At 37.4% G+C, this 27,644-nt stretch overlaps 2 protein-coding genes across 7 annotated transcripts in view; one reads left to right on the top strand and one right to left on the bottom strand.

Moving 5' to 3' along the window:
• Positions 1-5,852, bottom strand: part of dnmt3bb.1 (DNA (cytosine-5-)-methyltransferase 3 beta, duplicate b.1) — a 47,422-nt gene extending 41,570 nt beyond the window's left edge. For 3 of the 6 annotated variants that reach the window (XM_026920662.3, XM_034311868.2, XM_034311869.2), the window contains exon 1: positions 5,548-5,852. The gene's annotated coding sequence lies outside the window, so the exon portion shown is untranslated. The remainder of the gene's footprint in view (positions 1-5,547) is intronic. The other 3 variants (XM_026920660.3, XM_026920661.3, XM_026920659.3) reach the window with 3 other exon arrangements.
• Positions 5,853-6,389: 537 nt separating this feature from the next.
• commd7 (COMM domain containing 7) lies at positions 6,390-19,134 on the top strand. The gene is made up of 9 exons (XM_026920136.3): positions 6,390-6,560; positions 10,809-10,862; positions 10,963-11,065; positions 13,472-13,528; positions 14,804-14,841; positions 15,033-15,123; positions 15,318-15,367; positions 15,960-16,008; positions 16,293-19,134. Exons 1-9 carry the CDS (start codon positions 6,477-6,479, stop codon positions 16,367-16,369), a joined length of 603 nt encoding a protein of 200 aa, XP_026775937.1. The 5' UTR covers positions 6,390-6,476; the 3' UTR covers positions 16,370-19,134.
• The last annotated feature ends 8,510 nt before the right edge of the window (positions 19,135-27,644 follow it).

Below are 27,644 nucleotides of genomic sequence, written 5' to 3'. Positions count from 1 at the left end.
ATTAATAACAATAAATAAATAGGCAAACAAACAAGTAACAACAACAGCAATAATAATAATAATAATAATAATAATTTTGATTTAACTGTTAGAGGAAACCACAGCCCATATATTTTTCTCCAAACAAGAATTTAAGGATAACGATAACAGGGATTTGTAGCACACAATTTTTAGTGCAGACGTAAATCTGTGACTTCGGGGCACAAAGTCATTAAGTAACACAGTTACTCTATCTATGAGCTATCTAAATGCTAAATGCTAAGTGAGCTAAATGCACAACTGTGAAAGTGACAGACCCCTCAAGGTTATTGACAAGTGACAAATAGAAAGGGAAGTCAAACAAACAAAAAACAAACATTTACTTCTGCAACCATCTATAAAAAAAAAGACTAATGATGGGGAAGCACCTAAACCATAACCGAGTGATCCCTGGATTTTCCACAGGTATGTAGAGGTCACTGAGCCCATTGACCTTGATGATGAATGTCCCCTCTAGGAATGTTAATGGTAATGATTTGCCTAGGTGAGGCTATCCTTTGTTCAACCTGTCTTATTTGAATAAACACTACATAATGATACCTTTTTAAAACATGCATTATTCATATATGTTAGCTGGCAGACAGACTTATCTACCAACTGAGGACATGAATAACAATTGTCAGTATAAACAGTTGTTTTATACGAGTGTTTCTGCCTCTCAAATGAGTTTGGGTGGTGTTGCTTTGCTACAAAACCGAATAACAATCATGCTGCCTTGTAAATACAACAAAGCTTACAACTCCTTCTAAACAAATGGAGTGATGGTCCCGCCACTCTGGTATGGCGTAACATCAGGCATGTGACGGAACTGTAGGTTCAAGTCTCGGGTCACTACATTAGGTCAAAATGATTGGCTTGTGGTTGAAAACATCACTTATCCTGACAGCATTGTAGCAGCTGAAGTGTTGAAAGTGTTGAAATAAATGTGACCTGCAAAGGTAAGGATGATGAAAAGCTGCTAGACTTGTGTAAAAAAAACATTGTGTGATTAGTGACTGTGTGAAACTTATACTCTCCTTTCTCCTCTGTCTATCACACATTCTCTTGGACTGCCTTTCCTTTTAAACAGGAGTAAAGCTGTACAAACACAAACACACTAACTTAGCTCCTGTTGGCGGCTCCAGACTTACATTCTCGTACCTACATACTTGTCTTAGTGACTGAATTATTCACTGTAGTTACTGAATTATCAATACTGATGTTTAAGAGGTGAACAAACCCCTATACACAGTTGCAACAGGCAACACAAGGTATCCAGGTGCATCCTGCATATAAAAGCAATGTACACTGACACACTAATCATTTGTGTTCACTTGAGCACACACACAGCTTGAGCAGATGTACCTCATTACATCCCTCTGTATCCTGAGTTATGATGTTTAAGACTTCTTTATGTGGTTCCATAAACACACACACGCGCTACAGGGCATGTGCGTGTACACACACACACACACACACACACACTGTAGGCCACACCAAGGGAGTGTCTGTGAAGGTGAATAAGTGAATGAATGAGTTTGAATGTGAGAATACAAAGAAAGGCTACATCAAAGGTGAAAGCCTGAGTGAGGAGATTAGGGACTAAACCTAATGGGAGGGGGTTTTCTGTAAATGCAGTGTGTGTGTGTGTGTGTGTGTGCACGCACATGAGAGAGAGCGAGAAAGAGAAGGGGAGAGAGAAAGTGAGAGAAATATATGAGAAGTAGAGGAGAATTTGAGGGAAAAAAACCAATGTGTTCTGTATGACTGTTAAAATTCTGTATGGATCAGAATGATCCTATTCCTAAATGGTTCGCTTTAAGTACACCAATCTAAGTTTACATTAATTGGCCTTGAACAAGAACATTATCTCTTGTAAAGCTTCTGGACATTTCCAGAAATCATCTCTGTAGACTTAGATTGTTTACTCTTCAAAACCATCAGATCAGATGTAACCCACTGAATCCAAATTCCTACACCTCATTAGATCTGAATGTCAGACTTTTAAAAACAGGAAGATACCAAATGTGCTTAAAAAGTACATTCCATAATTTCTTCTCCATTACATGATACTTAATCCAGCCCCTACCTGCCACGGGAACACTACAGAAAGCCATTTCTGTGTGCATTTGAGTGTTCCCAGAACATACTATTTTCTATCTCAACTGTGTTATTTGTTAATATTCATTTATTAAGTTTCTTTAAATGACTTCTAGAATGAGGATAGATAGGAACGATCAAAGGGACCTTTTCTTACACTAGTGGTGTCAGACTCCAGTAGCAGAAGGGCTATAGCACTCTACGGTGTAGTATTCTACCTCATTTAGCACAATATATTCAACTTCTCAGGTAATTACTGAGGCTGTATTTGATATGTTACAATAGGAAATCTCTGTAGGCCTGTGGCCTTCCAGAACCTCAGTGTGATACTGAAAATCTTCTTCAATGGCCTGAATAATAATACAGTAAAACCCCTGTATCCGCTGTTTCAGTTACCACGGTTTCACTTAACCGCAGTTGACCGTGGCCCGGATAATATTAAATAGAAAATTTCAGAAATACAGTAAACATTCATAATGCAAATTTTATATTATGGAACTCGTTTTTGCTGCCAATATTGCGGCTACACTTGTGCTGCTACATCACACAATAGTTTACAGTTTACAGCCCATATTCTGTGTATTTATTGTCCTGTGTATTTACTGTATTGTTCTGTGTATTTATTGTCTTGCCCTCGTCGGACACTGTTGTGTATTTGCACTTTATGTAGTCTTGTGTACTGTTCTGTTACACCATGGTCCTGAAGAAACGACATTTCGCTCCAATGTATACAAGCTATATAGAGGAATGATAATAAAAACTCACTTGACTGGACTTGACTTGAAATTGCACGCAGTTCTGAGTAACGTGATGAAATCTCGTGCGGGCTTGCCCGGAACATTGATCATCCCTTTGTCCAGCGTATCCATGCTGTATACGCTACCCAGCCATTTTATATATATATATATATATATATATATATATATATATATAGTGTTCGCTACTATCTCTGGTTTCAGGCATCCGCTGGGCGGCTTGGAACCTTCCGCCCCCGCAGATACAGGGGTCCTACTGTAGTACTAAATCAGGCCCTCTCATTTCTCAAAAGCATACTAGTAGATTGTTTGTTAATAGCCGATTTGCAATAGCAACTCTTGATGGTCAAGCTTTAGAAAGGCCACAAATGAATTAATTCTCTGGCTACCAAGTTGACTTGCCTAGGCATGCTCAACTGGATTTGTCTATAGGCATAACACTACATCAACATAAAAATGTTAGCCTATTTACCTAAGGATTTAAAACATATTGAACATTAGACTTTTAATTATTTGCCATATTGTGTTACTGAAAGAGTAATAAAACAGCATGCCATCCAGTGCCACCGGCATTGGCTTTGTTGCTAGATTTGGTGACATTTTAGACCCATCAACTATCTACAGACTATCAACAAATCCAGTGACAAATGAACAGACGTTAGTAACTCTCCTACGCTCAATATGGTTCTCCAGCTCACAACTGCTGGTTAAACAAGTCAAAAGAGCAGGTTTGGTTGACTCACCACCAGTGTGTAAAGCCTGACTAAGTTGGGCTCGCACCACGCCATATTCCCAACAAGCACTGATTGCCATTGTTCCCAATAACCAATCACTTATCACCATTGTTCCCAATGACCAATCACTGGTCACCCTTATTCCCAATGATCAATCAAGGATCACCATTGTTCCCAATGACCAATCACTGGTACCCTTGTTCCCAATGACCAATCACTGATCACCACTGGTTCAAACGACCAATCACCATTGTTTGTCCCACCTGTGATCTCCATTATTTTTTGTTCTAAACTCTGTTCTTGGCAGTATTTACAATTAATAAACTCAAACGGTTTTGGATTTCTTCCAATACCATTACCTCTGTGTACTCACTACCACTGCTCCATTTTCCTGCACTGTTGATACAAATTATAGTATTTTGTAAATACATAAATAGTTAATCTGTAGTGCCATTAGCACTGCAAAGTTCTTATTTCTATAAGAAATAAGTTATAAATTATTATTTCCTATTTTGATAAGCCTATTCTATTCTAAAAAAATCTTCCTACTTCACGCAACACGTTTTGATATGCAAATGAGCAGCAATGAATATGCAAATTAGGTCGTGGCGTCATCTGGCGGCTTCCAGCGACTTTTTGAGCATGTATTAGCTATACTTTCCCCTGAAAAGACTTGGTAACACTGCTTTGTGCAGCACTAATCAAAACGGCACGTGGACAGTCTTAACAACATAACAGATGATAAAAGTAAACCAGGTTGGAAATTATTATAAAAGTGTATTATAAAGTAATATTTGGAATAAAAGCTATTTTCAAGGACTAACTGAAAATAGAGGTGAAGGACGAAACCACCAACTCGTTTTAACACACACACACACACACACACATATATATATATATATATTTATATATATATATATATATATATATATATATATATATATATTTATATATATATATATATATATAAACATATAAATATATACACTCAGAATCATCTAAGCCAGTAAGTCAGTAAGGTCGTTCCTGCGCGAGGGCCTGTGGGAATTTCGCGCGCGCCGTCGCCAAAACGCCAATTAGCGCGCGCCACACTGTGTAAAACGCGACAGAGCAGAAGTGTACACTCGAGCAGACAATTCATCTGCCAGGGGGTTTGATCTGCCGCGCGCCCCATCTTCACTGCCTCTTCCCTCACTGTTTTTATTTATTTATCTATCTATTTATTTATTTCTAGTCAGGTGCTTTGCTGGTACGCTGCTTGTCAAATAACTGAGAGTGGCAGCTTTTCTTTTTCTGATCTGAACTCTAAGCCACTTCGGATTCGGCTTCAGGTTTATTACTGTGTGAATAAACCTGAAGCCGGATCACCACGCAACTCGATCTGGATTGCAACAGAAAGGCGATTCTATCTGCAGACTACAGCACGCGCTTCCTGTGTGCTCTGAAACAGTTTAATAGGCATTTGGTTGCAGTAAGGATTTGTGCACTGAGTATACACCTAGCACAAAGACACCACGTGAAGCCAACTCCAAAATCACAGCAATCATTAAACTTTGACTTTGACCCAACCAATACCAACGTTATCATAGCACAGCATGCTGGGCCGTGTGTCATACACACGCAGCAGCCGCACAGGCGAAGCTAATGAACCTTTCATATAAACCTGGGAATGAGAAAGGTTTAGTTTTTAATCGAAAGAAAAGTTTACAAAACGTTCTACACAGACTTTGCAAAGAAAATAAATACTGTCCAAATATGGAAAAAAAAGTCTTACTAATAATTCCTGTTTCCATGCATGCCACTTACATAATCGTTCTTAGGAAACTTCTAGTGTATGATTCATATATGATTTTCCCATGGAGGAAAAGTTTTGTTGTTGTTGTATAATTTGCATTATTAAATAAGAACAAAAGCGTAGAAAAGGCAGGTAAGAGCTGTACCTTCAGATGTGTGCGGTCTGAGTGCTGCTGAACTCTCACCGAGCGCGCGCTCCGAGCAGCTCCATGCAGAAGAGGAATGAAACTTACCTGTTGCAGGAATGCTGGTGTTCACGGCGCGGGACAGCACGACACTGATCAATCCTTTGCGCTACGCCTCCTGAGGTTGCCAAGCCGTCGCGGTGAGTTACACTTCACCCACGCATTTAAACCCTTGGGGCGAATATGTAAATCTGGTCTCGTTCTTGCTCGGTGGCTGCCGCAGTGCTCAGGCGTGACTTTTTTCCCGGGTCTCGAATCACAACAACGCGAAACGAAAGCTACATTTACCTTATCAGCTTGACGCCCTTTCCAAGCTACTCTTTGTTGTAAGACGCACCTGTCAATACTATAGACTATGATTTCTCAAACCCATTTAACCATTATAAGCTATTTATTTGAGAGTTTTTGTAAAATTTCTTCTTTTTATAACTTCTGAGTTGTCTTTAGATTCCAGTTCTTTATAAGTATAAAGTATAATAACACTGATAATATAGGGTTTCCACCACTGTAACACAGTTAAAAATAATAATAGTAATAATACTAATAATACTATAATGTGGCTATATACTATTTATTCAGATTTTTTTTTTTGAAGATGTGGCAAAGCCTGTAATACTATACATTCTAAAGCAAATAAAACGTATAAGCGGCAACATATCAAGTCCTTATCACAGAAATATATTCTTCAACTATGTTATTGTTGCATTACTTGGAATTCTCTGAATGCATATGATAATGTACACTTTTGAATAAACTTTACCACCAAACAAAACCACAGAACACGTTGTGCGACAGTGTCGAAAGTGCTGAAATGAATGTGAGTGGAAATACGGAGGTAGATGTGAAAGCTCAGTTACAGTAGCTATTTGACAAGGAACTCGCTTGATATAATGTTGCAGTTGCATTTTACTAAAGACGCTCTGCCCGATAATGTCAGCAGCGATTTTCAGACTTTGAATAAATTCAGTGAGCAGGTAAGGATTCAGAATCCTACAACTGAAACTGAGGTTTTTGTCTGTTGACGGATGTGTGTAGCTGCAGGCTAAGCTGCTAGCATCTGGGCTGTGTTGTTATCTGGGTTGCTGTTGTTTCTTCTACTGCAGACTTCTGAGTTTCTGGATTCGAGCTTTGTATGAGATTGAGAAAGACTGGTGTTTATTGCCTTCATAAGAACCACGGGCTAATTAACACAACACAACACAACACAACACAACACAACTTGGGTTTGACTTGGGTTTATTTCAGCACATATGAGCTGAAAGCTGTTACACTTGCAGCTCTCCATGAAATGCACATTTCCATGAACACAACAATCAAAATGCACTTAGCCTCCGTTTACATCCATGTAATGGACAGAAGCTTTATCCAAGCATGACAGTCCAGCAGTGGTTTTCTTCAAGTTCTGGTATTTGAATTTACAGCCTTCTGGTCAGGAGTTCAGAACCTTATCCACTGACTACTCCTTCAAAACTGATAAATAACACAAGATTTACATGATTGCTGATTCTCAAAGCTTTTGAGGAATGCTGTATTTTTGGAAATTTACTTTTATCAGCACTGCTTTTCTACTCCTCAAGCAGCATTCACAAATCATCCCTTCTTCACAACACCCCTACTGTAAAAACAGCATTCATACCAATATCATCATCATAAGTCAGTGTAAAGAAAAAACCCAAAGAAAAAAAGAAAAAGACGGGGCGTGCTGTTCTAGGAAAATAATCCGTGACAGGATGGTGTGATACAACCCGATGTGGATTATTTTCCTATAACAGCACATCCCAAAAAGCTTCAATTGATTTGTCATTGATCATTTGTAATTCATTAACAAACAACACCATGCTTTTTTTTAAACTGTTCATAGTTATGTTTAAAGTGAAATATCCACGAGACAAGTTAGTTCCTGTTACTGCTTACATTAACATAGTCTCAGCAGTCTATTTTTTTCTCTCTCTCTCTTAAAGTTAATAAAGCAAGCAAGAAAAAACACACACATAAAAAAAAACAGCTTGTAATGTTACCTCTGTCCTGAAGACTCTCCCATGAAAGACATCTTACTGTTACAGAGCACATATACCCAAGACTCTTCCATTAATGAATACAGGTCTTTTTACAGAAAATCTTCAAAATATCTATGACTATATGATTTTCATTAAATAACAACACATTTTTAAAAAAAATCGTTTATTATTAGATTATGTCGCATGTCCACCATACAAGTCCCGAAATTGATAACGTGTTAGAATGTTGTTAATATATACCTTTGATTCGAATTACAGCCCACACTACTAACAGAGCTGCCGTTATAGAAAATGAATCACCTCCTGACCAATCAGATTTGAGAATTTAACAGTGCCATGGTGTAATCATTATCATACTACAGTTAGTTGGGGTTCATTAATTTGATTGGACGAGCAGTGTTCCAAGAGTGCTTATATTTATTATAACCGCACTGGGACATTTCGCTTTTGTATCTTGTCTGTGTTTGCCACATAGATTTCCAATTCTCGCAGTAGTTACACTGAAACTGTTACTACAGTAGAGTTAGCGACATCATCAGCGGCTTATGGCTGAATCACAGCTACGCTAATATTCAGTATACCTACACTCTTGCTTGTGCAATATTGCCTCATCATAACCATAGGTCACTGGAAGTTAATACATACAGAAGTAGTTCTGGTCCAAATTTTCAAGATATGTATTACAGAAATAACTACTGAACAAAATACACACACTGCAACGGGATTATGCTCAACCCTGCTTTGGCCATATGGTGTTCTTGGCATTATGGTTCCCTAAACTAAGAGCAACCTAATATAAATAGTGACTCGGCTTCTGTAGGATATACATTTAATTATAATTAATAATAATTTAAATCCACAGTATTACAACAGAATGATTAAATGTTATTTATAATCATCATTATTAAACATTTTATAGTTTATAATTTGTCTGATCAGTTTTCAGCATCCCATATGTTACATCTTTTTTGTATGATATCATCATATGTTACTTTTATTTTGACAACACAGTCCAAAGTTCAGCAGGAAAAAAAAAGTTAATGGCCACCCAGACAGCTACAGTGCGACATTTCCTCTTTACGTCTTTCATGTCTTGCAGACTTTGATCAGCAGAAAACTGAAATTTAATTAAACTGAATGTAATATTTGTATTATGTTCTAATGATTATAATAATATAGTATAATATATAATATATTCCAATGTTTGGCACAGGATTTCGTCAGACGGTAGTGGGTGGACATAAGAAACTTTTGTACATTTTAAAGTTAAATGCATCAATCTGGTGCACTTTGAGAGCAAAATTAAGAGGCTAGATCTATGAAGAACTATGTGCTCTTGTAAACAATTTTGTGCTCTCGTAGTAATTTAATCGTAAACACATTGGTTGTGTAGATATCAGTGGTGATGACATGGCACAAAAGTCACACCTACATAGCATGCGAGACGGAGTTTAACGTGGTTCACAAATGGTCCAAACACAAAATTGACTAGAGCATACATCTGAGCCATCAAAGAAATGAAGCACAAGTCATTACCTGTGTTGAACTGTTTTTTTTTTTAGAAAATAAAAAAATATACTCAGTGAGGAGGACATAGTAGTGATCAACTCTCCCTACATCCCTACTGGCAAACTTTGCACCCTGAATTTGGGCAATTCATTTTGCTGGACTTTGAGAAGAGCAGTTCTAATGGCCTTCTGTAGTTAAATTCCTCAGGCAAGCAGCCAGGTGCTCTCCTTGCAGCCTGTTACGAAGGTCTGCTTTGAAAATGAAGGTAACTACAATTAGCCAAATGAATGAAATTGAAAGGTGCGTTTGGAGCATACTGTTTATACTCTTCTTCTAATTTAGAATGATATGCAGTTTATCATCTAAGTGCAGTGGGGTTAAATGTTTGCACACATCTCGGCAACTTCGTTCTTACCTCCATGTCGCCTGTCCTTCCCCTGTTCGCTGTGGAGAAGTCTCTCTCACAGTTAACGCTTGACACAATTGCAAAATAAAAAGGTTGCTGCTCATGAGTCCTTCTGACTACGCACAGAACCTAGGTATCTTTAGAAAGCTGAAACAGAGTTTAAGGTTCAAGAATTACTCAGATTGTTATTAATCAAGCTACATATGACAATTTATGAGATTAAGACTGTTTTTTGCTCAGAATTCACTTTAAAACTCCAACAAGTGTTTGTAATAACTTCCCATGGTGATCTAATGTGGATTTTGATCATATAATGAGGCAGAAATGTATAATTTGTAGCTTTCTATATTAGGCTGAACGCTATACCTGCTTAGCATTTCTCATATAAACATCCTTTATTACCTCAAATCGCTTGAAAAACACAAACAAACCATATATCGTCATAATCATACGTTTACTGGCTGCATTTTACATCTGTAGAAATGTTTCTATCTGTTAGTTATGTAAACAGAACGTGGAAGTTTATCTCCGTCATGCGGAAGGTGGGAGTTATGGACACGCAATATGATTGACGGATCTGTAGCGAATCATCTGTCTGTGAGTCATAGTCATCTATCCCGGTATGTAGGCAGAGGGAGAGCGTTATACAACACTTCCTGCTCATCAGATTGCAAAATTTAGGGGAAAATGTACAGAAATGATGATTCTGTCTAAAGAAATGGGAAGTAAACACGTGTTTCTCCAAATGTGCACACTTTTGGACTAAAAGCCCGAATGGATGTTGTTTAGTGAAGCCCTGTGATCACAAATATACGGAAACAGACGTGATTGAATATGTATGTGTCTCATTATTTGATTCGAAATATCAATAACTATCGGTTTGATTTTGCGTGTTTGATGTGTACTCTGTAACCGTTTTTATCATAAAAAGTGGGATGCTTTGCCAAAGGAATGGCGCAAAACAGAGCTCTTTTATGTCATTATGAGACGTGTAAAATTATTTTCGGACAAATTAGACTGTGGCAGGCTGGTAATTAGGTAATTAATTATAATAATATGATAATAAGCTGTTAGTGATTAAGGTAATTTAATGTTATCCATCAATCAAGTTGTCAGTTGCCTTACAGACAGTAGCCTTACAGACATTGCAGGATTTAGGAAAAGGTACTTTTTTAATTGAAGATAACATTTTAAAATTCAATCTGTGTGTGTGTGTGTGTGTGTGTGTGTGTAAGTCAGTGGCTAATCATTGTGTTATGATTAATTACATTACTTTCTGTTGTCTACAGCAATTTCTGAGTTTGACTGATTTATTGTACCAGTTTCTGTTGGAGCCTAAAGAGGTGAGTAAGCCCTTCCTGTAGAGAATAGATTTCAGTGCCTTTGAGTTTCTGCATTGTGTGAGATTAAAGGTTGATGGTTGTGTTTGTGTGTGCGCTTCAGTCAGAGCGGTTCCTGGCCCAGCTGAGTGAATTTGCAGGAGAGAATGGCATGGGGGCAGGTCCACTTAGAGGACTAATGAAGAGCATTCTGCTGCTTCCACATGGTAATCCCAAAACACACTCTTAATTTGTTCACTGACAAATGACCTTCAGCTGAGTTCTACTTCTGTGTTAGATTAGTGTGGACAGGCACTGGCACTACCCACAGAAAGAAGGGCTATGTTATTTATTTGCCAGTAGAAGCTGTACAGAGGTGTGTATTTTGGTCATTTTCACTGGTCAAACGCTCAACAGATAAAATGAGTGTGTCCATTAATTCCCCAGAGCTGATCACGACTTCATAAAGCTCGTTGTGTTTGCACTTTCTGCAAAAGTTAACAGCAGGAAGTCTTTGGCTGTTCTGTATAACACAGGCTGGATGATCTCTCTCACATCTTCATATGTTTAAAAGTGAGGTAATGGTGTGGTGTACTCTAGTGGGATTAAAAGCTCACTGAAGCGTTATAATCAGAGCCGCTTTAATAAACGCACGTTTTAAATGTGACACATGGAAAGTGGCTTCGTGCACAATAAGCTTATTTCTTCAACCTAATACATTTTATTTGATTGTATCAGTAGTAACACATTTATAATGATATAACAGACAATTTGCACTGTGTTTGTATTTACTTACAAACTAAGAAAGCACCAAAATGAAGTTCCGGGACCCAATGAATGAATGATGTCCCAGCCAGTGTGAACTGAAAAAACTGACCTGCACCATAGGCTAAATTAAGATTATGCCTCAGTTTCTGGAAGGATTAATTTTTGTTACTTGGCACTGGACTTTTTTTTTTTTTTTTAACAGTGCACTTTTCTACCGCTGCCTCTTTGCACATAAGGACCTGATATCTTGTTACCACTGATCTATAATTTCACTATATTTATACAGCCCAGTATCTTTTTACTGTGCTTTTTTACTGTCACTGTCTTATTGCACTACACCCTACCTACCTCACATTTGTACCTGTAATATACTGTACACTATATGGCCAAAAGTGTGTGGACACTTGACCATCACACCCTTATGTGGTTCCTCCCCAAAATGTTGCCACAAAGCTTGAAGCACACAATTGTATAGAATGTCTTTGTATGTTGTAGCATTAAGAATTCCCCTTTACTGGAACTAAGGGGCCCAAACCCGTTCCAGAATGACAGTGCCCCGGTGCACAAAGCGACGTCCATGAAGACATGGTTTGCCAAGGTTGGTGTAGAAGAGCTCGAGTGACCGGCACAGTGCCCTTTGGGATGAATTGGAACACCGACTGTGCATCAAGCCATTTCTCCCGACATTACTTCCCAACTTTATTAATGCTCTTGTGGCTGAATGAGCAAAAATTCCCCAGCCCTGATTCAAAAGCTAGTGGAAAGCCTTCCGAGAAGAGTGAAGGCTGTTATAGCAGTAAAGGGGGGACCAACTCCATATTAATGCCAATGGTTTTGGAATGGTATGTTCAACATGCACATATGCATGTGATGGTCAGGTGTCCATATACTTTTGGGTATATAGTGTATATAATATCATACTTGTAATGTATATCATACTACAGTGTGATATACCATCCTACGGTGTAATTTCTAACTAATTTATAACACTTTCTGTACAGTATTGAGAGTAACCACATAGCATGCATAGTAAAGATTTCACTGTACAGTGTAACTGCCTGTTTTACTGTCCATATGAAAATAACTTTTGAAACTTGAATGAAATGTTTTACTCAACACTCTACGCTGAAGCATAGTTCTGATTTCTGTTTGCCGGCTTCAGGAAAACAAAATAAACCTATAGAAAACTATGGAAAAAAAGAACAAATAAAACACAGCCTTAATGAGTTTGGAAATCACAACCGTATGTGCTGCAGCTTTGCAAGACGTCATTAAGATAAAGACGTATTAAGACAAATAAATCGCCATTGCCTTTGTAGATTTTCACTGCTGTGGTAGAAACCAGATTTAAAAATCAAAGTTGTTTTCTCTTGTTTCTCATTTATAGCCTACCGGAAAGCCTCCTACCGCTACCTGGCTTCTAAAATGATACATTTACAATGTCTAAGCTTGTTGTTTAAAGACAGAAATGATCAAAATCAGAGATAATATAGTTTTGTTTTTGTTACATTTTTCATCAAGTTTGTTGGAGTTGTTCTTGAATATAATCAGGAATCACTGTCATAGCCAGGAACCAGTCAATGTACATTAATTACTTTAATATATGGAAAGAGCGTTTATACTGACTATGATGGGACAGTAAGTATTTTGTATTGTTAAATATACAGCACCCAAATGTCTTTTGTAATAATATTTGTCTACTTAAGACCTAAGAGGAGATTAAAACAGTGGAGGAGTAAGTAATCCCACAGTGATTGATCTATGAAGCTGTATGAAGTACAGCAGAGCTTAGTTGATATTGTCAGTCTGGTTAAGGACATTTCTGTTATAGGCCAAGGAATTTATCAACTTTCTGTTTCTCTCAGGTGCTATGAAGAAGAACCTGACAGCTGAGCAGGTAAAAGAGGACCTGCTCTCACTTGGTATGACTTTTTTCCTCAGTAATTTACAACACCAAAAGCTGTGACCCCATCACTTGATCTGGTTATAAAAACAAATGAAAAGGGATAGATATGTTTTCTTACATAACTTCATAGACAGAAATATAAATAAAAGTATCACCAATGAGAATATGAATAAATGGTTTAAAGCTTCACTTTCTTTGCTTACAGCAGCAAGTATAGCAGTGAAGAACTGTCATTTGGCTCATTAAGGGCTATACAATGTTCCCTACTCTTTTAAAAATGACTATGAGAAACTGTATTAAAGAGAAACATTCTAATATGCAAAAATATTGGTGTAAAAGTCACATTAATCTGTGGTTTTAAGTAGTTTACATAATGTACAGTTTGCATGAGAACAATTTTTCCCACATTTTGTAGTATTACAACCTGGAATTGAAATGTACATAATTGGAATTATATGCCATTAATCTATACAAAATATCCCAAAGTATGAGGTGGAGGGGAAAATCAATATAGTTTGCAAAATTATTTACAAATATAAAATATACACCCTCACTGTGAAACCTGTAAATTAGTTCTGGTGCAACTGGTTGCCATCAGAAGTCACATAATTAGTTGAGTGGAGCCTACCTGTGTGCAATTAAAGAGTGAGGTGTTCACTGCCACAAAGCACTATGTTTTGGCAGAGCCCCAGCATCCTGAGAACACTATCCCAGTAGTGAAGCATGGTGGTGGTAGCACTACGTTGTGGAGCTGAGGGTAAGATACATACAGTAAGATACATGGCAACCCTAGAGTAAAATCGGTTCCATTCTGCAAAGGACTTGAGAATGGACGGAGCTTCACCTTCCAATATGACGACCCTAAGGATATTGCCAGTGGTACCATGGAGTGATTCAAAACAAACAACATGCATAATCCAGTCAAAGCCCAGACCTCAATCAGTCAGAGATACTGTGGCAAGCTTTGAAAGTTACTATTTACCAAAAGTCCCTGAAGAATTGGCAAAAAAGATCAGGCTGCAGATGTGCAAATCTGATAGAGACATATCCTAGAAGACTTACAGCTATAATTGCAGGCAAAGGTGGTTGCACCAAATAATGTCTGCCTTTTGTTTAATTAACCTTTGTGTCACAATAAAAGAAATACATTGCACCTTCAAATTTTTGATCAAATGGTAAACAAAATGGCAAAAATGAGGTTTGTTTCAATTCCACCTTGTAAAACTACAAAACTTATGCAGGCACTGTAGACTAAATAATGCTAATCTCTGATTCATGTGTGACTGTGTAGGGTTGACTGAAGACAAGGCCAGTCACTTCTCTGATCAGGTAATTAATTTACATTGAAATATTGTGCCACTTTGTCTATACATGGCACCACTGAGATCTTTTGCTTTCCCAATATATAGACTATACTGTATAAAGGTGTGACTGTGTTTCATGCACCAGGGGACACATTAACATTCTGCAAAGCCAAATATAATGTGTGATTTGGGTTGTGTACATGTTTCTTGTCTTAGTGGAGGATTCATTACCCAGTGTTGTCCAGATTGGCAGTTGCACAGACGCTGATGGTGAACCAACTGGTGGATATGGAATGGAAATTTGGCGGTAAGTAATTACAGATTCTGGGATGAAATGTAACATGCTATTCTTTTAAGCAACATGGTGCATGAATCCTGAATCTTTGTCTTTAATCAGTTCTTTGTGCAGACAGGTCTTACTATAAATACTGAGCTGCGATTTAAAGAAAGGAAGTTGTTGTGCATGAATGCTATTTATAAAACCTTTGCCTACTTTTGTAGTTACTGTAGGAACAAGTGAACTGCAGAAAGCTGGAAACATCTTCCTGCAGGTAATTAATCACACTGAATTCAAAACCCAGCACACCAAAAGATTACACTGTAATTTACTCTCTGTTGACCACATAAATAAAGGGTTGTTTACAAAAGTTTAAAGAAATATTGGACCCCGTCTTGCATAAAGAACAGAAGAAAAAAAAAGGTATGCACAGTGTAACGGACAAAAAGAGCACCAGCTCTTATTGCTGTCTCTGTTAGAATGGCCTTCCATCTCTCCCAGCCTTGAAGACACACACATATTGCAAATGGTTTTTGTGTGATTGATCACAGCACAGGCTGTTGTTGTTGTTTCTCCTGACTTCAGAACAGTCTTTCACCTGTAAATCACTCTTCAGCCTGCCCACATAAATATCCCTCCACCCCCAAACACAAACACACAAAGCTGACACGCACATGAATGATAGCCTAAGGGCTTGCTTTTTAACACTTTGTTTTAATACCATAAAACCTGAGACTGAGATGAGCATAATGTCAGCCTGCTTACAGATTTATCTGTGTTAGTGTATTCATTTGCTAGCTGACTTCATTAAACCTGTTTTCCGAGTAATACTTTGTCACTTTTGTAATTGCAACTTTTGTCTACAGCTTAAATTGGTGCTCAGGAAGGGCAACACAACAGAAAATGTTTATATGGGTAAGATCAAAATGTATTTTTTTAAGTTCCTAATTCATTTAACTGAATGCTCTTTTTACTGGGTTTTAGCCTGCTGCTATGAGTTTTATTCATCTTTAGTTATTTAGAATTAGGGTTACAATGTTAAATAGCAAATTGAAAAATATAACATCTAATTTTTCATTTCATGACTGCTTATGCACCTGATTGTTTTATGTTTAATATTTATGCCCATAATCAATTTCAAATCTTTATTATTGGTATTGACAGGTCTAGATCTTTTTCTGTGTTCTGTGCTCTTTCAGAACTGACTCTACCACAGTTCTATAACTTCCTTCATGAGATGGAAAGAGCCAAAGCCAATATGGACTGCTTCAGTTGAGGACCAGGATCCGTTCACACTGGACTCCTTTAATGTTGACAGATACAGTGTTGGTGAATCATGGAAGCTATTGAATGTGTGTATGGGCATGAATGAATATATGTGTTTAAAAGTGGTTAATGTATGACTCTAATGTTTCCATACACAGGAAAATCTTTAGTGCACTTTGATCTGTTACTTGATCTGTCACTTTGATCCTTCACTAGTTTGTTGTCTTTTATATGATGAAATCTACTTACTTAATAAAACAAATCGTTCAATACAAAGACCAATTTTTTTTTTCCCGGTACATGACCAAAACTCTCAAAATAAAAGTATAAAAGTAACAGTCTAGATTTTTCCATGTCACTTAGGTACTACCAACACGGGGACATGTTGTATATTTAGTATGAATATTTTACCTGGAACTTTTAAAATAATTTAAGGCACATAATTAGACCTTAAGGACCACTACTCTAACAGCTAATTAAAGTTACACCATGTGCACTTTCCTGGGTAAAGGATACATACAGTAGTAAAAGTACAAAACATGCACTCTTGATGGCACCACTCCAGCATTCATTTCTTAGAGATAATAACGGACAAGATTTTAACAAATTGTTTAGAAGATCAGATTGTAAAGTTTTATATCTGTTTATTTCTGTGCCTAAAAGCAGCCACTATCCAATTAACTCAGGCACTTAAAACTGAAGTATCTCCACATATACCGAATTTTTCAGCAGTATTGAGTGGTTTCAGCTTATTTCTTATTCTTTTTAGAATAATATTCAGATTTCTTTCTTTCTTCACAAAAGCTGTGACATTTATAACCAACATCTTGCATCATTTATCTTGAACTCTCTAGTCTCTCATCACCCTCTCTCTCTTTGTGTGTCTCCCTCTCTCACCTTGTGCATGTCAGAGCTTGTTCCACAGAACAAATTGCAGAATCACATGTGAGAGATCAGGACCCACCGACAGTAAGAAAGCAAAGCATTGTGCCCTTTTTTCTTTTGTCCTGTGTTTCTTTCCCCAGCAGGACTCCATGATTTGTGTGCAGTCTTTCTTGAGGACATTCACTGGAAGGATTCATCATAGGTTTTGTTGTCTACCTGAAGGCAATTAAGTGGTCAGACCAGGTAATAAGCTCACAATTACATAAACACAGTACATTATGTGAGCATGCGTGGTTGCCTGCATATGACAAGGAAATGGAGAAAACAGAGAAACTTACCGTTACACTAGAGACTAAAAAGGGGAAGTCTCATTTCCACTGGATTTAAGTAGAGACCACATACACACACCGATTACTGAGAATTCTGTCACATGCATCTGGGGAGTTCCGAGAGTAAAATAGCAGCTGTATGCCTACATAGTCCATGTGTAGGTTTATTGTGCTCATTTCTAGAATTTTTGGCACTATGCAAAAAGTGATTTTTGAGTTTAAATATATAGGCACTATATATTAATAGTTAATAGTTCAAAAAAACAGTGCAATTTGCACTACAAAACACTAATTTAGAAATGATTGCCATCTATATAAATATTTGATGAAACCGCCCAGGAGAGAAAAGCACGCTTCTTTAATTCAGACAACAGTTAAAACCTGAAGAAAAAAAAAAAGTTGAAATCTGTGAGACATTTATTTTTTGTATTATTTTAATCATTTCTGTGATTTGGATGTATGTTGGGGTTCATTGTGTTGTTTAAAGCTCCATCTACTGCCAACCTTCTAGCAGAAACGAACACGTTTTGTGATAAAATATCCTGGTATTTAGCAGAATTAATGTCATTAATCTTCATAAGAGCACCTGAACCACCATCCACAAAACAGCCCCAAAACATCAATGATCCACCACCATATTCTATCGGGGTTGGAGGCATTTTCTTCTATAAGGTCCACATTCTATGTCATACATGCCGGTGATGTTAAAGGCTATGTCATTCTAATAACTCTTGGTAAAGTTAAAGTGCTTCCCATCACCATCCTCCTCACTGTGCAGGGGGTCAGTATGCTCATGGGTTTGCCAATTACTGGCATTTTTTTTAACTGCTCCAATCTTTTGAAACTTATTATGTCTCTGATTGTGCTTAATGATCATTTTTAATTTGTTATGTATTTTATGTCCATTATCTGATATGAAAACACACAAGCAGTTATATATTTCCATCTGTCTCTTTTATGCTGAGCTGTTTGCAAAGGTTCTAGATACTGAGAGCAATTTGATTAAAAGTAGATTTTTCCATTAAGGATGACTGATTGCATTTATTTTAAATATTCTTCAACACTGTCAGTAATTGTACAGTAAAGAAAAAGGTATAAATTTTTTATGACAATGATTTTGTAAGAGGAAGAGAAAGTAGTTTCCCCTGCTACTTGGCTGGAAGATTTGAATAATTGTGTGTATTATTTTATGATTTTATGATTATTTTATGATTTTTGATTGTAAACAGTCCCCCACTTCCTCATGCAAATGCAGACTGTCACCCTCCAAGACAGTGTGTTTGTCTAGTGACTGTTGGATAGAAAAAGCATATACAGACCGCAGTGCATAGAGCCGAAAGCCAACAGGACATTTCATATAGTTAGAAAGTTATTTTTAACCCTTCCATGATTTTTTTTTTTCATTTTGAACCTTGGTTGACTTGAGACTAATGAAATTAAATATGTAAAACATATTTTAAAAACAAACAAACAAACAAACAAAAACAGTTAGTGGATTTAGATATCCTGGGACAGAAGGGCATCCATTAAAATTAAAAAAAATAAAAAATAAAAAAAAAAACTCAGGTTAAGTCAGATCTGTATGCATTGGCCTGACCTGTTCTTCATGTATGTAGTGATATGTGATGGAAGACAGTTGCCTATTATTTCAGCTCTGAGGTTGTGACTGGGCTGGAGAGCAGCAGGTTCAGGCCTGCAGTTTGTCAGGGTAAGGCATTGAGAAGTCTTCAATCAGACTCAAGATCCTCTGTCTACTCACCTCACGCTAACAGACAGCAGAGACAGATGAGGTGTGAGGCACCTCATTGAACTCCTCTAACCCTGAAGGTAGTTTACTGATTTAAAGCATAAGACTAATCATTTAACAGACAGAAACATAGATAGAGTAATCAAAGATATGAATAGTGTATGAATCAGTAGAGCAATGGTTCCTTGGACATTTTAGTACTCTCTCTGCTCTAACATGCCTATTGTCAAATCAGGAAGGGTTGGTAATAAAAGGATTAGTTATATCATTTCTATTAGAGCACGAAAAACCACTATATATGCAGGGTATATTTCAGAGTGATACTCTCTACATCGTAGAATGATAATTGAACTGATGCAAGTTGAAACTCGACTAAAGGAACAGTGATTTATGTCTTTATTGATTAAATAAAACCTCCTAATTGCACTGTGTTAACCATCTTCATATGATTTCTGCTAATGATGGCAAGTTTGATTTAATTTACTGAGTCTTTTTGAACTCTCTGTTTATGAATTTGAGCGACTGATCCAGGTTTTCTGAAAACTACAATAAAAAGCCTAGTAACTGCATCGTGTAAAATTCAGACCTATGCTTGTACAGTATAATCATATATAGTCAGTATTATATCATATATATGATATGAAGGGGTTTTTCTTCACCAGGGAAAGAATTCTTCTGTCATCTGCCATAGTTGTTTTCTGTGGTCACACCTGGCCATGGAACAGCTGAGCAGCCAAGTGTCCAATTACTTTTGGTCCCTTAAAAAGGGGGTGGTGGGAATATATAAAAATCCTATATTTCTGATACTGTTCACCTGATTGAGATGTAAATAACCTGAAATTAAAGCTTAAAGTCTGCACTTTCAACTGTTGTGTGTGTGTGTGTGTGTTTGTCCTATTGTACTTGTCCCATTGTTTTGTGGAACTTTGTGGTACTTGTCCTCCTATTTTGAGTCGAACATGACAAACTGGTACACCCAAATTTTCAGACTTAGTGAGAGAGTTGTACTTGTCCTATTAGCTTATTAACCTATTACCTTTACAACAAACTCTTGTACTACCTTTACATCACAGTGATTTATGGGATTGTCTATTGAGTTCATTGTTTTGTTTTGGGGTTTGGTTTGTGGATTTTGAGTCGAACATGACAAACTGGTACACCCAATTTTTCAGACTTAGTGAGAGAGTTCATCAACAACTGCCACAATGGATCTTTGGGTAGGCTCAGTGTGTGTGGATTATCGTCTTGGTTCAGCTCATTTCAACTTTGCTACTCATGGTTCAATGCACAGAGCCACAAAGCAGATTGGCATGCAGATAGCTCAAAAAGGAAGCCAAGCCATTAGGCCCACGGTCTAAGTGAATACAAAATAGATGGTCCTGATAGTTTAGACTATGGTGTTTTTTTGCATAGAATTGTATTAGAATTCTTAAAAAGAACCCACTAACATTGTGTATATGCTGTACTAAGTTCGATTCAGATGAACTGATTTGAAGTCAGACATCAGCAATAGCAGCATATGTTGAACAGTATCTTTAGAGTAATATCCATATAACAAATTATGAAATATGATATGAAAAGGAATATGATACCTTTGGATTGTCTTTCCCTAGGCCAAAAGGTATAGGGAATGCTTGTACACTTATTTTTTTTTTTAAGAACAGTACATCAGTTAAGCTAATACTGATTGATATAATTTTGCACAATGTAAGAGGGATTAGGCTTGAAGATTTACGACACTGTATTAGAGACACACCTAAAGCTCTCTGGCAGACCTTTCATGTTCTAACTCAAGGATGGGTAAAATAGGGACATGCATAGAATGCCATTGCAACCGTTTAAAAAGAGATGGCCATAACTATAAGTAATGAGCTTATAATACCTTTTATAAATAACTTAAATAAGGATCCTATATATTTTAATCAAATAGTATCAGGTAAACAGTGATACATTACACACAACAGTGATACAGTACAGTCCTCTAGGCATTGTGTTATCATCACTTCTGCAATTGCTCTTTCACAGGGTAATGACTGATGGGTTCTTGTTCTTGATCTTTGCAGAGGCAGATCATGATAATGACGTTGGAGTCTACAACAGGCCACACTGTCAGTAAATAGTAGTGCAGTATTTGCATTTTTTAAATAATAAAAATAATTTTGGCTTGGGAAGAGTTATGGACCCTGCTCTTGTGCTGGGGAAATGTGACAAAAGTTTTTTCAGACAGGGAAAAAAGGCTTATGCACAGTTCATCAGGTTCTCTAAGGGGTATGACCAAAGGGGCCCAGCTTGTAGAAGAGCTGCAATGACCCCCCCCCTCACACACACTCCACACATACATTATTATTGCTTTCCCATGTCTCAAGTGTGCAGTTTCGAACAGGAAGCAGGACCAGCATAAGCGCTATTGCCTTTCTCTTTTGCTTATAGCTCTGTGCTGCTCGTTTACAACTACATCTCTTTGCTTGCTTCTTCCACTCTTACTTTTCCTCCTCCATTTCTTACCTGAAGATGTATGCCTTGTCTATCAACTACTCAATTTTCTAATCCCAAACACATACACTGCCAATTATCTCATTCACAGAGGGATAACTGATGGGTTCTTGCTTGTGGTCTTTGCAGTGCCAGACCACAGTCATAACGTTGGAAATGGATAAAGCCACTTCCTGCAATATTTCAGTTCAGTCAGATCTGCCCTAATCTCTACAGCACAGGCACAGTGAGCGAGGTCTTTCTGGAGGAAAAGAGGGCCCCCATTCACAGTTCTGACAGAAGCAGGGTATGTGAGGTTTCCACCACATGGAGAAAAGAGGCACTTGGGTGCAGTATGAGTGCATTATAAAAGTGTATGCATGTAACTGACATTAGATGGGAGAAAAACACAACTTGCTGAGCTTATACTGGTCTCTTGTACACACAGTGCAGTGTGTGTACAATGTGTACAGCAATATTCTCTAGGAGTGTCTCTCACTTGCAATTTAATTTTACCTTTGCCTCATTGGTGTGTCATTTCAATATTGACAATTATAAGGGGTATTATAACTATACTCTAGAAAATTATTTTTGTATACTTTGTAACTGCTATATAATAAACTACTATAATGTAATCAAAAACATGATGACATTTGTAAAAATGTAGCAATAAGGATACTACATGTCAATCAATCAATTCTGGGTGGTTAAAGCCATTAAAATTTTGTCTATTGAAACATTTGGCCACACCCACTGAAATCTAAGCTACAGTTACCTCAGAAAAAAATTGGAAACGGCAAGGCCATTTCTATTGTTTTTGGTAAACACTGAAAAGATTTGGGTTTGAATAATGAGAAAAGATGAATATGAGATAATAGATCAGAATTTTAGCTTTCATTTTGTGATCCTGATCATCTAGATGTGTCAAACAACTTAGTACATGGCACCTTTTGTTTGAACCCGCCCATTTTTAAAGTGATCAAAAATATTGGAACATGTGACTTTTGTTGCTCAGGTGTGCCCTGTTAGATTGATTGTTTAATCACTTAATAGCTCTGAATGTCTATGTTTGAGCCCTGAGTTTCGACTGTGAAGACTGAAGCTGAGAAAAGAGGGAAATCGACCAGAGCCACCGCACAAGTATTGGGCATAGCCAATACAACAATTTGGAATATCCTGAAGAAGAAACCACTGGTGTACTACAAACCAGAAATTGAACAGGTCGGCCAAGGAAAACAACAGCAGCTGATGACAGAAACACTGTGAGAACTGTGAAGAAAAACCCCAAAACAACAGTCAGTGACACCAGCAACCTCCACAGGGCAGGGGTAAAGGTATCCACCTTTCGAAGAAGATTTTGAGAGCAGAAATATAGATGCCATACCACAAGATACAAACCACTCATCAGCAAGAAGATTCGAAAGGCCAGATTGGAATTTGTAAATACATACAAAGATGAGCCACAAAAGTTCTGGAACCAAGATTAACCTCTACCAAAGTGATGGAAAGGCCAAAGTGTGGAGAAAGAAAGGACCTGCTCATGATCCAAAACATACGAGCTCATCAGTCAAGCAAGGTGGAGGTAGTGTCATGGCTTAGGCTTGCATGGCTGGTTTAGGAACGGGCTCACTACTCTTTATTGATGATGAAACTCATGATAGTAGCAGCAGAATGAATTCAGAAGTCTGCAGATGCATTCTGTCTGCCAACTTACAGAGAAATGCATCCAATCTCATTAGGAGGAATCATGCAGCAAGACAATGACCCAAAACACACTGCCAAGGAACTTTTACCAACTTTTTTATTTTTCGTATTTTACCCTAAAATGTTTCTGATTGTTTTTCACTTAATTTTATATGTTGTAATTTCACATTTAAGATGGAAAAAGTTCTGACATGATTTATATTGGTTTCATTTTTACTTAAATTTTTACTACCAATTTATCAGGGTTGTGTAGACTTTTTATGTCCATTGTATCCATGTGCGTACCACACTAATCCGTTGTTTGTTCCTGTTACTTAGTTACCACTTACCTAAGCAGCTCCAGCCTCTCACGTTGCCCTGGCAACAATGTCTGTCCCACTGGTTCTCCTGGGATGGTGTAGCAGCCCTTCCCCTGCTATCACTTTCTATTCTCCGTCTTTCCCTCATCCACCCATCCACCTCTGCATCCCTATGTGTCTTTCAGCTTTTCTCTGTGGTCCCCTTGCATTGAGTCAGCTGTTGAAGGTACTGTGGACTCACTGACTAACAGTGGCAAAATGTCACAAATTTCTCTCAGACATTCTTTCATTCAGTTTTGGAGAATGTGTTGAATGTCATGAGTTCATGTTGCTCTCTATATTAGGTGCAGTATATGCTTTGGCTCTTCCAACCATCAGACTGAGAAAACCAGTACTACTTTTAAGAAGGTAGAACAAAGGGTATGATGATAATGCGTAATGCAAAGATCATAACAGCACATCATAAACATCTAGTTTCACCAGACTTCCAGAAAAGGGTGCCTCAATAGCTGTAATGGGGTGTTGTGGTCACTAGGGGGCAGCAATGACCACCCCGTTAGCATCCAGCAAGCTTTCCTTTGCAGGTCTTCAGTTTCACTCCTGGGGACCACCTAACCTGCACATGTAAAATCCGCACTGTAAAGGCCCCTTAGTCCCTTTTCACTTAGTCCCAAGGCTGCTAAACAGTCTTTCGTTGTTCAAAACAATGACAATAAAATTCTATTCTATTCTATTCTATTCTATTCTATTCAGCATGATATAATAAAAGAATTTAAGGAAAAATATTTACAGCCAACACAGTTGTTAATTATACTAAAATCAACCTTTTGTACATTTTCCTAGTATACACCCAGTTTGGTTATGATTTAACAGCATAATTTTGTGCACATCTTAAAAATCTTTTTATTTATTCATTTATTTATTTATTTTTTACTGTGATTATAGTTATGATCCAACTCGGAATAAGTTATTTGAGTCGGATGTGTTCAGAGAGGTAATGATAATGAGTGATAATGTATCAGGAGCACAAGGGTGACATAGAAGCCTAAAGAAAGTGAAGCAGGACACAAGAAAAGTACTTAGTAGTGTGGAGGAGGTAAAGGATTGTGAAAGAGGAAGAGAAAAGTTTAAGAGGCACAGTGCACAGATGTGGTGAGCAGGCTGCACAGTTCAGGCAGAGAAAGAGAGAAAACAGCTTTTTTTTTATGTTGATGACCTTAAGCAACCCAGAAGATGACAGCAAATGGAGGAGATTTGAGTGATACTGGATACATCTGAAATTGGGCACTAATCGTACAACACACATTCTTTAATTTTATTTATTTTATGAGCATCCTGCAAAAAAATTAATATACTTCAACACTACAGTATTTTAATGCATATCAATTTTAAAAAGTATTCCAAATATGTTGATGACTTTTTGATTTAGATAAATGCTGCAAAAACTATCTTAGCTAATGTGACCTTGAATTATTATTATTATTATTATTATTATTAATATTTGTAGTAGTAGAAGTAGTGTAAAACAAATAAGATTATTAAGACTTTTTCTAGGCTTTTTAACTAATTCAAGCTTAAGATGATCTTATGGGAGATTTGCAACAAAATAAGACCATTTCCAGATTAAAATGAGGAATAATAATAAATATATAATATAATGTAAACATGTATGTAATAAGACATATTAGATAGATTTGCTTGTATTTAAGATGTTCTTACATAGTGGTTTTGTTGAAAACCACTTCAGCATTGGCCATTTTAAACTATCACAAAAAGCACTACAGTACCACTACTGGAATTATAAGATCTGGTGTCCAGTATTATCAGTATTATTAACAATGTTAGTTGATAAACACTAACACTGATCTTTCTATTACATGATCTTTCTATTATATAAACACTGATTACTATTGTACACTATTAGAGTAGGCATATGTAATTTGGGATGCAAGGAATGTCCTCACAAACATCTATCATTACAGTATATCTAACCATATTAGATATGTCTAAGACTATTCAGACAATCTTTGGCAAATTGACTGGACTAAGTAAATGACCTCGGTTTATTGATAGCTTATGTTTTTTGGTAAATTTTGGACTGGACACCTATTGTGACATGTGAAACTTAGTGATTTGTACACTAAGGTAATCAAGACATTTGGTATAAATGTCCTCTAATCTGGTAAAAATGTTTAACTGGTGAATTCCTTTAAAAAAAGTATAATTAAGTAGTCATTTTTGTATTGCTGCTCCTGATTAAAAACAACAGCAATCCTGAACTCCTACTAATAGACTGTATAGCCACAGTGGAAGAACCACTAGTAACAATAGTGACATAATTAATAAAGAGTTATAGATTAGCTCATCTGATGAAGCAGAGGAATATTAGGTAGACTGTCTGGTGAACAGAAGAGATCATATCTCAGCTGGAAATGCCAGATTTGGACCAGAGACAAATAAATAATAACATGCAAAAGAAGAGGTCACTGAAAACTGAAGCAATGAGCAATAAATTTAATGGAGTTACAAATCAACTGATGTTAGGGAGAAAGACCACACCAGAAACCTCCAAAAAATCACATGCTTTTCTTGAATTGACTTGACAGTTATACTTTCCAGCCTTTAGTTTGGGGTTACACAGGCTCCTGCAGCTTTTTTGGTTACTGTAGACCTAAAAACAGGCTTTCTTAAAGGTTTGTACACTCCTCTGGGGGTGGGGAGGGGGTGGAGAGTTGGGGTCTGGTGGCCCATAAATGGTAACCAGGGCATTGGCCCATCCTAGACTAGAGCCACCAATTTGTCATCTCTTTCTCAAGACATTCTAAATGGGGAGCTGAGAATAACTAAACTAAATAAATAAATAAATGCCCCATCAAACCCAAACCCCCATCAAACATACACACACACATTTCTTCTATTGGCAGCTGGAGGGGTGGTGCATGCCAGACTGACCCCAGGCCATAACTTGATGGCTCTAAGGTGAAAGGTCAAATGTGACAATGATTTACTAAGATAGATGGACTCAGCATGTTACTTACAGTACAACTCTGTGCATTTACATTCCCACTGTGCGTGCTTGTGTGTGTCTGCTTTGTTGATCGATTATCTTCAATTATGTCAAGAGGCTGTGTCAAAAACATTATCTCAAACCAACAGTGATGTAGCTGTTTTTTGTGGAAAATGAAATTAATAGCACCATTTAAATAAAATATAAACACTGTGCTATGTGTAGTCCCAGTAGAATGTGACAGAGAGACTATGAGAACTCATACATCTTCAAGATTCAAGGTTTATTTGTCACATGTGCATTCGTATCAGGTACAAATGTGCAGTGAAATGAGATGCAGCTACTCCAAAGACTGTGCATATCAAGAACAATAAATACACTATACAGACAATATAAAAATGGGAGTAGGGGCAAGAGAGTAAGGGAGAGTGCAGACAAAACAAGAGCATACATAAATACATGTATAAATATGTATGTATATGTGACCTGTGCATATGCAATTGTCCCAGGTGTGCCTTATGTGACATGTATGATCAGGTACTCTGTGTATGTGTGTGTGTGTGTGTGTTTTGATGTCATGTGCAGAGGAGCTGAAGGGAGTTGGTGGTCATGACTTGGGGAAAGACGCTCCTCCTTAGCCTCTCAGTCCTGGCCATGTGGCTGGGCAGGCATTTCTCAGACCACAACCATCGGGACAGTCCATTGTTGAGGTGTGTAAGATACTCTAAAGATACTGACCTTTTCTGCTCTGGTCCTGCACCGCCTGATGTTGATGTCCTGCAGGATGGGCATTGCTGACCTGGTGATCTGTTCAGCAGACCACCCTCTGCAGGGCTTTGTGA

This window comes from Pangasianodon hypophthalmus, chromosome 16, assembly GCF_027358585.1.
Source record: "Pangasianodon hypophthalmus isolate fPanHyp1 chromosome 16, fPanHyp1.pri, whole genome shotgun sequence".
Lineage (NCBI taxonomy): Eukaryota > Metazoa > Chordata > Actinopteri > Siluriformes > Pangasiidae > Pangasianodon > Pangasianodon hypophthalmus.
Note: the sequence above shows the minus strand (reverse complement) of the source record. Positions and strands in the feature narration are given on the sequence as shown.

What these genes read in the sequence shown, in the direction of transcription:
- commd7 (XM_026920136.3), top strand. Translation starts at nt 6,477, where the DNA reads ATGTTGCAGTTGCATTTTACTAAAGACGCTCTGCCCGATAATGTCAGC. An exon ending in TGAATAAATTCAGTGAGCAG is followed by an intron (nt 6,561 to 10,808) that starts GTAAGGATTCAG and finishes TGTTGTCTACAG; the next exon opens with CAATTTCTGAGTTTGACTGA. An exon ending in CATTCTGCTGCTTCCACATG is followed by an intron (nt 11,066 to 13,471) that starts GTAATCCCAAAA and finishes TGTTTCTCTCAG; the next exon opens with GTGCTATGAAGAAGAACCTG.